General features: G+C 43.5%; 1 protein-coding gene across 3 annotated transcripts in view; it reads right to left on the bottom strand.

The window, feature by feature from the left end:
- Positions 1-9870, bottom strand: part of triob (trio Rho guanine nucleotide exchange factor b) — a 71332-nt gene that overhangs the window by 56922 nt on the left and 4540 nt on the right. For 2 of the 3 annotated variants that reach the window (XR_014533691.1, XM_083541785.1), the window contains exon 2: positions 5613-5663. The exons of the other annotated variant lie outside the window; for it this stretch is intronic. Coding sequence is in view for 1 of the 2 variants with exons in the window: in XM_083541785.1 (XP_083397911.1) it covers positions 5613-5663 (51 nt within the window). In the remaining variant the exon portion in view is untranslated. The remainder of the gene's footprint in view (positions 1-5612; positions 5664-9870) is intronic. 3 annotated transcript variants of the gene reach the window in all.

The following is a 9870-nucleotide window of genomic DNA, read 5'->3' as shown; positions in this document are numbered from 1 at the left end:
GAGAGAGAGAGAGAGAGAGAGAGAGAGAGAGAGAGAGAGAGAGCTCCACCTCATTTCTCTAACACATTAACGCCTCCGAATGTTCTTGTACCTCACATGAGTTACTGCTCCCAGGGCCATCGCTCCATTTCCAGTCGTACACTTCTCCCCCTCTCTCCTCTTCTCTACACGTCTCCCCTTCTCCCCCCTTCTCTTCCCTTCTCCCCCTCTCCTGGCCTCCTCCTCTTCCTGGAAACCTTCCGGTTCACTCGGCTTTTTTATGGACCTTGTTCACAGGCCTTGATTGCTTCTTGTTTTACAGCAGTGGGACACGGCCCTGGTGACCCCCCCCCCGAGGGCAGCTTGGTTGTCAGGTCGGAATGAGGTTATGCTCTCGTGTGTCCTCTGGAAATGACTCGGGGGTCGGGTGGGTGGTGGTGTCCCTCATCCAACCCCCTCACCAAGACCCCATTTCATTTTGCACTTTCTTTCACAAATAAATCTATAAAAGCAAATCGTATTGATTGATGACAAATTCAAAATCTGTAGTTATTTCATTCATTAGTTTGGAGGAAATTTGAAATAAAAGCACGAGTTCTGAGCAGGGAAGCGACTTCACTTACGCGAGCACTGAGCAAATATCTCTGATTTTGAGCTCGTGTTCTCAGTAGGTGTGTACGACACTGTACATCTCAGCAGTCTGAGAAATAAACATCAGATTCACCGGCCTTTTTAGTAAATCCATACACGCTCAAGTTCACTACTGAGAAATATTTAATGGAGCTACAGTACCTGAGAGCTGGATGAGCCTCATCCCAGCATACGCGTACCTCCAAATGTGCACATCCACATCGGTTCCCATCGGTGCTGCGACTCACAACATCCCACACATCTGCTCCCGCAGCCTGACTGGAGGAACTGTACTGGTCTTGGTGTGAAAGACGCTGGGAGAAATGGTCCTGCTCTGATGGCTATTCGAAGCTAAAAACAAAAGGTGGCACAACCCTAATTCACCTCCCTCAGTCTGGAACTTCAAGTCTCAGAAAGGATTTACGGTCGCGACTGTGGGTGCATGTGCTAGCGGTCTGGGATGCCATGGAAAAGGAAAACTTGGCAGGCGATGCTGGGAATAAATACCAGTTGTTTTTTTGTTTGTTTGTTTGGTTAAACCTCATGCAAGAGCTGGACATTTCACAATCTGCGTCTTTTTGTTTCTACGCGACAAACTCGGTCATGTAACACTATGAAGACAAATCTATAAATGTCCAGAACTTTCACTGAGAAATCATCCCTTAGCATGAAGAGCAGCTTCACACACTCTCAGCATCTCACTAGGTGGAGATTGTTGTTGTTGATCCCAGAGCAGTGTAGCAGTATTTAGGTGCGGTGACTGGGCAGGTCATTCCATGATTCCATGATGACACTCCAGACGACTGCTTGCTCTCTAAATAACGCTTTCAGGGTCCGGACGTATTCGAGGTTGAGGATAGTATTGATTTAGTTGACGTTTTGATGAAAATGAACACCGTGTTTAATGACCGTGTTTGTTGCATATAAACAAAACATGCATGTGTTGATTTTAAAATCATCAGGTTTTACCCGAAACTCGTCAACAATAAAGCAAAGCCTCATCATCATCAACATTTAAAGTGGTCACAAAGTGTAATATCTTCTGAAATCAGAGGATTTGATACATAAAAATCCTATTAGAAATGTTGTGTGAAGAATCGCTGAGGCTTCATCCAAGACTCCAGGCAGGTGTGTACCACAGAATACACCTCTATTTCCGTTACCTTTTTCCGTGAGATGCCTGCGTCTCTCTCGCACGAATCCAATGTAGAAGAAGCGAAGGAGTACCGTAAGACTTTCCATTTCCACATTAGCTCCTAAACGACAGCTCAATCCACTGCTCAATCACTGTGAAGCTCTGTCAAAGTTCTGAAGGCCTTCGTCTGCAAGTTCCCACCACACAAGAGGGCCCCTGACTTAAAATAGGCTGAAATGCTTGCTGTTACTGGCAGTGTCAAATGCCCCATCAGTGAAGTGGGAAAAGAGAGGGAGGGTAGAGGAATGGGAGCGGTGGGTACAGAAAGGGGGCACTCTCGAACATCAAACACCCTTAAATCCTCCTTCCAATAGTCAGGTGTTTGTCCGTAGCTGCCACTTGTTTAATTATAACCCCGTTCTGACACACTGGGATTTGTCTGGGATTTGCCCCCCCCGCAGAGCCTCAGCAATGACCTTGGCTGGATGATTGAGCCGCCATTACGAGAAACCCCCTATTCTCTAAAGGAGCACGTGCTGGATGATTAAACTGTTTTAAAACAACTTGAAAAGCTCAGTACGCATCCACCGAAAGCCAAACTTAGCACTGCGTAAAACATGGGCGTTCCACAAAGCTCTGTCCTGAGCCCGTCCATAAACCAGTCTCAGTAAACAACAAACCACTGAAGCAGAAGGATATATTTTCACTGAATAATGCTAGTGTTTTCACACTAAACGAGTGTTTTCATGAAGATCCAGATGTCTCGAGGGGAAAATAAGAAAAAAGAACAGACCAGAGTGTATCAACCAACTCCATTCGTCACGTCTTGGTGTACAATAATGAATCAAATTTTTGTTCTGGTTAATACTCAGTGCTGCTAATCTGTAATGATTAGCAATAAGCAGGAGGCTCTTGAGAACGCTTGTACTTTACCTCCGCTATAGAACAGACGTCCTGCTGGATTATCCGACACTGGAAACACATAAAAGATACCAGGTGTCAGTCATTAATTAACAAAAACCGGTAATCGCTGACAAAGAGTTCAGTAACTCTGCTTCACACGTCACCGTCGCCGAGGAGAGAAAGGTGTGAAAGTAGAGACCATTTTGGTCAGATTGCCAGTTTCAAAAGAAACTTGCAGTCGTCTGAAAGTAGGATGTGCTGCTCTGATTTTTAAATGGAGGCCTCTCAAAACTGGGTTTCCATGTCAACACACACACACACACACCGTTTACACTGCATAGAACCACAAACGGCTGCACTCTGCCCTGAATTGTCTTCTCTTTTATCTCAAAGCCACAACAAACCTCCTCTGGTAAAAATAACACACACACACACACACACACACACACACACACACACACACTGAAGGTTTCTCTGAGCTTCACAGATGGCCAATGAGACTAGATAGGTTAGATGTAGCTGACCAACTCATCTATTATCTGGTTAGGGTTATGGGACAGGGATAAAAGGAAAGGGATTATGGGATATGGATTAGGGGATATGGATTATGGGATATAAATTGAGTTTTTAGGTCAGGGTAAAGATTTATTGGATATGAATTATGTGTTATGGGTTAAACATAACACCTTTATGGGTTATGGGATAAGATTATAGGTAAGGATTATGGTATCAGGATTATGGGATAGGGTTTATGGGATTGGGATTATGATATCAGGATTACGGGGTCAGGATTATAGATTAGGATTATGGGTTAGGATTATGGGATAAAATTATTGGAGAGGGATTATGGTATCAGGATTATGGGATAGGGTTTATGGGATTGGGATTATGATAGGATTACGGGGTCAGGATTATAGATTAGGATTATAGGACAGGGATAATGGTATCAGGACTATGGTATAAGATTATTGGATAGGGATTATGATATCAGGATTATGGGATAAGCATAGCTATATGTAAAAAACACTACATCCTAAACACGGTGTTTAAACACAGTTATGTGCCAAACACTATATTGAAACATACAGATACAATAAACACAATTTTGCACAGAAGATAATTAAAACCTTCCAGCAAAAAGTTTTTTATTTGTCACAAACACAGTTACAGTAGAAGCAGAATACAACGTGCAGTGAAACGTACAACCCAAACTTCAGCATTTGATACACGTCATCAAGAGCAGAGACCAAATAAGTGTTTTTATTTTACGTTTCTTCTTCATATCGTGCAGTCGGATTGGCAGAAGGTTTTGTGTTCAAGGCTCCAAACAGAAATATGGTTAAGCTCATAAATCTGCAGTATAACGGTGAAAAACCGCACATACCCCCGATCCTGAAAGCGGTCAATAACGCGTGACTGGTAGCAGGAGCGCTCCCGGGACATACATCCCCCCTGAACCTCCTGCAGAAAAGAAATGTCTGGTGTTCATCTCAATTCCAAGAGGAAACTCCACAGGGAACTATTACATGTCTCGTTTACGTTGGGCAGGCTCGTTAAAATTAGCCGTCGCGTGCTAACAGCAGGACGCTGCTCAAACAAGGTGCAATTTGCATAACGTTGTGTGGGTTTTTTTCATTCTTATCTCCAGAAGCATCCTGGGAACAGTGCGTGGAAGAGATCAAGAATAAAAGTCTGAAAGGTTCAGAATAAATCACTGATCGGCTTTAGAAAGTCCATCCTTTCTGACTGAATAACACACGGCATATTTAAACTACATCCCAAAAGTACTGGGACAACTGACGTTTCCTTATACACCGAGCAGTTGAGGGTTAGGGGCCTTGCTCCAGGGCCCAGCTGTGGCAACTTGCAACATATTGGCTTTAAAGTGCCTTCACTTACTGTTCCTCAGACCTTTGAGTTTCCCCTGATGTGTGTGGACCCCTGATTTAAATCTTAACACTCCATCGTCGAGGCTCAGCGTATTCAGCCCCATGATTAGGCTCAGTTTGGTGGGATTTAAACTCATGACCTTCCATTTAGCACCGATCTTCTCTACCGTTGTTGTGGTCCTTTTCTTTCTCCATCGGTGCTAACGAGATTACTTCAGTTCTTTTACCAGCGTTTTCATCTCACCCAATAAACAGCTTCAGCTTTCAAAACACCCCTAAATGGGGTTTTCACCTTCTCTAATAAGAGCTTCGGATACACAGCTGACAGTTTTAAGATGTTGCTCCACCACGGAGACTGAAAGAGACGATCTGGGCCCGAATGGTCCTGCAACGCTGGAGGGTCTAATCTGCCCTGACGGCCTGCTAAAGGCCCCTGGAAACAAGCCTGAAAGCACGAAAAACCTCCTCCAGAGAGCTCCTTTGTGTTAATGTTCTCTGGTCCAAAACAAAGTGGAGGATCGAGCCCGAGGTTTGGCAGGAACCGAAAACACTTTGGGGTCCAATTAGAGAAGGGGATTGGCATTGCTGGGAAACACCAAACTCACAGCTGTGCATCCATTCATTTCAACTGATCAAATCCCCCATGTGCTCCTCATGTATTCACTCCTTTATTAAAGACCACACTGGTTCTGACTGGATTCAACTCAGAAGGTTCATGTAGCCATTTGCAATCTGCAGCATGGTTCTTCAGAGGTTCATCCCCTGTAGGTGAACTTTTTTGACATGCAAAACCCAGGAACATGTTAAGAACATACACTTCTACACTTATGAGTTTATTTGGTGTACCCTTTTTTTTTTTTGCTTGGAAATCCCTTTGAGATGTAACTTCTAAAAAGGCGCAATAAAAAATAAATATTAAAATAATAATAATTATGCTGATAAAATCAATAGACGAAAACCTTTAATAAATCCATCCTGTTGAACTACACAGGACCTAAAGGACCAAACAGAACATCTACGCCAGATTCAGAAGAGCGAATGGAAACAAAATCACCGCTTAAGGATGATCATCTCACCTGTGTGTCCTGCTAAATCAAGTTTGGGCTCATACTTCAGAAGAGAGCAGTCTGTAAAGAAACAAAGTCAAAAATCAAAAATATTGAAATTGAAAAAAGTCGTAATAAAAAACAAACGGAAGGACACTCGGTTCGTTCCGAGATGAAAGATGTTTAATAAAAAGCTGTGAACGTGATTAGACGTGGTGCCGCACGTATCCCAGCGCAGACGTAACACGTCTCGGGTGTGTTAGAAAAGTGTGTTAGAGGTCGACAGTTCAATCCATACCGATAGTTTTTCCTGGTTGTGTTATACAGTACGAGAGCACCATCTAGAGGCAGGTCGCTGACAGCACATGCAGTTTCTTTGAAGTGGTTTATGTTTTGTTTCAGTTTAAATGCATGTCTTTTATCTTCCTCAAACCTAAACATTTTCATGCTGACTGCACCTCAGACCTTCATTAGTACCTGACTTTCTTTACTAACACCCTTCCAGTGTCTGAATGAATCTCCACAAAATCTGGTGGTGGAACGTCTTCACAGAAGAGCAAATGTGGAATGAGATGTTGTGGTCAGGTGTTTACAAACTTTTGTCCGTACAGCATTCAAGGAGGATAATAGAGAGTTCTGATAATATTACTGATCAGGGTCTGGGACTGATATCAGACAGCGTGATCAGACGAGGCTTTTGTGGACGGCTGACGTCCAGAACCCCAGGTGGAGGATGAATTATTCACCTTTTATCCAATTTCCATCCAAATGGAAGTGCAGCTGTGGGTTCAGATTTATTCCAAAAGTACCAGCAGACATGCACACACACACACACACACACACACACACACACACACACACACACACAGTTACAATATCAGGTTAAATTTAAGAACAATGCTCGTCTGCTCTGAAAGGAAGGGAAAAAGATATGAACTTGGATAATGAAGCGCCGTCGCAGTCTCCGAGTTTCTGCAGAACAACGTGTTCTCGTCGCCTGGTATCTGTTTAATGAGCTCCAGCTCTGTGCGCTAAAAGTCCACTTACAGCTTGTTAAGCATCCGAGAGAGAAAAAAAAAACCGATTCTTGGAACATCTTCTGGCTTCGTCCTTTTTAGCGGGACGTCCCTTTTTTTCGGGTAAAACAGATCCGACTTCCTCTGGACAGATGTTCGCTATTGTAGGTTCGAGGTTCGTTGGGAGATTTCAAAAGAGGTTGCGAGATTAGAAAAAGATGTGGACAGAGAGATAAAGAGAAAGAAAGAAAGAAAGAGAGCAAACTCAAACTTGGGCTCCTGCCAGTTGCTCTTCTTCTACTTCGCAGTGGGACGAGATTGTTGCACAGATACTTCATGACCCATGTGTAGAAACTAGAAACCAGGAATTCATGGGAATTGATAGGAATTTTGGGGAAATATAAACTGTGTCATATACAAACAGAACATTTAAACACAGCAGCAGGACGTTTTAAAGAGAATTGGATGTAATATTTATGTCATTAACGTGAAGATGGACGTTATTTTGTGTTCTTTGATGGAGGGATGTGCGGTGCCTGTAGGGGGCGTGGCCTCAGTCATGCCTGTGCATGTGATTAGGGTTGCGATGTGAACTCAATAGTCCAGTGGTGAAATAATCACGTACCACACGAGGACATTTAGACATCCAGATGTAATCGTTTGGGGAAAAACTGCGTTTTCTTGGACTGTTCCACGTTTTTCTCAACAAACGGTGGATGAGAACATGTAAGATGTTTCTTGCCATCTATGATGTACTGCATGAAACCGTGCCACAGGTCTAAACTACAGTCTGTATTGCTGCATTTAGATTTTATTCACAGACAACGTGAGGAAAAACGCTCCAAACCACAACTGCCTCCAGTCGTTACTGTGACCCCCTGAACAGATGACATAAAAGTGGTGAGAAACTCTGTGGAGTCAAAACCTCCAGCCCAGAACACAGGAAACAGAGAAGCACAATTATTCCACCGCTGGAGGATAAAAAAAAAAACAGTCCCACGGGAAACGTGAAGCGATGGCTATGGAGAAGTGAAGAGTTCGAGACGGGGTTCAGTGTTTGGGTTTGTACCCCTGCACCTGAACAGTCAGCGTTCCCTGTTTTTTGAATGTTGTGATTTTGCAATTAATTAGCTGTCATTACGAGAGCGGCCTCTAGAGGCTAATCACAGACACTACGTGCTATTTTTTTGTTTTCACTCGAATGCTCGCTGCACGGCGAGTGCTATATTATATTGTTTATTCATAATTTATCATTATATTATATTTATAAATTAATAGTCATTTATCATTTAGCACAGTTTCATGATTTAGTCATTTATTTGTAATAAAGTTCAGCACTATTCCACATGAAGTGTTGTGTTCGGTGAAGTCCACTCTGGATCGAGACTCGGATTCAGCGCTAGTTTAATAGTCGACACAACAGCATCAAAGCAAGTTCTTCTTCTTCTCAGCAGGCAGACATGAACTCCATTCACACTTCAGTTAAACCCCAGATCTGGAGAGCAGATCGTCCGTGCTGAGAGATCCTCGCAAGTTTGCATCCGAAGTGGTAAAAATGACCTCTTTTCTTTTGGGCTTCTTTTAGACTGCAGAAAGCGACCACAGAACCACCGAGACAGAATATAAATATTCAGGAGCCTCAGCAAGGCACAGGGACGAGAACGCCGGCCCACTGCTGAGAAATACTCGAAGAAACGCGACATCCCACAATGCCCAGGGGTAGAAAGTCTCATTCACAGACAGCGTGAGGTTGAAGTTATGAAGTTCTGAAGTTATGTATAGCACATGAGTACACGACAAATGGCAAATAATACTGCTGCATCTCAACATTTTAAACTAGGCCTCTGGCGATACGATACCACGGTACAGGGGTTGCGATACGATATGTTGCGATACGATATGTTGGGATACTGTAAGCAAGGCGATATATTGGGATATTTATATATGATTTTAGGAAATCTGTCATCGATACGATATCAACAAACAAAATATCGCGATTACTCACGTGTAGGGATATTTTGCTACACCCCTATTTGAAACACACTACACTGCCCCCAGTGGACGGTTACTGTTGCTGCAGTCACATTATTTTTCCAGTTCAGACGTTTTGAAGGTTAAACCACGTGTCTTCTTATCATGAGGCAATAAATAAATATATAAAGTGGGAATGTACAAAACTGCAGGTTTGATTAAAACATAAAGGGAAATGAAATGTAGTCGTTTCGGTTAAAAACAATCAGATTTAACGCAGTTTCAGCTGAATTTCTACCTGCACATTCATTAATCACATGACTGAGGCCACACCCCCTACAGGCACTGCACGGTCCTGCTGCTGTGTGTAAGTGTTCGTCTGACCAAACTAAATGTTATTTATTTTTTTTATACAGTTTATATACATTTCCCTACGTTTCTATTTCATTCAGTAATATTTCCAAAATTCCACACATGAAATTCCCATGGAAGGTTTTAGGAAAGTTTCCGTCTCTCTGCAACCCAAATCTCACACATGGAACAGTATAAATATATAAAACCAGCATCCAGAGAGAAGCGACTGATCCAAATCTCTCTTTAACATGATTTATAGATCTTACAAATCATGTCCCCCAAAGATCTCGGAAGCTGAGCGGAATGGGGTCTGTTTAATACTCGGATTAGAGACCGCCTGGGAATACCAGGTGCTGGACGCTTTTTTTTTTTTTTTTTTGCTTCTGTGGTTGAAATTTAGCACGTGTTTATTTCCACGCCTCAGATCCCCCCGTCTGGTCTGATCTCAGATCCCCCCTGTCTGGTCTGATCTCAGATCCCCCCTGTCTGGTCTGATCTCAGATCCCCCCCCCCCTCTCGTCTGATCTCAGATCCCCCCTGTCTGGTCTGATCTCAGATCCCCCCTGTCTGGTCTGATCTCAGATCCCCCCTGTCTGGTCTGATCTCAGATCCCCCCTGTCTGGTCTGATCTCAGATCCCCCCTGTCTGGTCTGATCTCAGATCCCCTCGTCTGGTCTGATCTCAGATCCCCCCCCCCCTCTCGTCTGATCTCAGATCCCCCCGTCTCGTCTGATCTCAGATCCCCCCCGTCTCGTCTGATCTTGTTTGATCTCAGAGCCCTCCGTCTCGTCTGATCTCAGAATGCAAACAGGGTCCTGGTTAGCGGTTGAGTGGGGGAACGAGTGGAAATTCCAGGTGCTGTAAGATTTGAATGAGGTTTTATTGTAAATAAATCATTAGTAAAGCTGTTTGGAGAAACGACGTGTCGAGATGCTGAAAGTGTGTGA

Source organism: Silurus aristotelis (assembly GCF_946808225.1).
Source record: "Silurus aristotelis genome assembly, chromosome: 1".
NCBI classification, from domain to species: domain Eukaryota; kingdom Metazoa; phylum Chordata; class Actinopteri; order Siluriformes; family Siluridae; genus Silurus; species Silurus aristotelis.
This window is presented reverse-complemented; position numbering and strand designations above follow the sequence as displayed.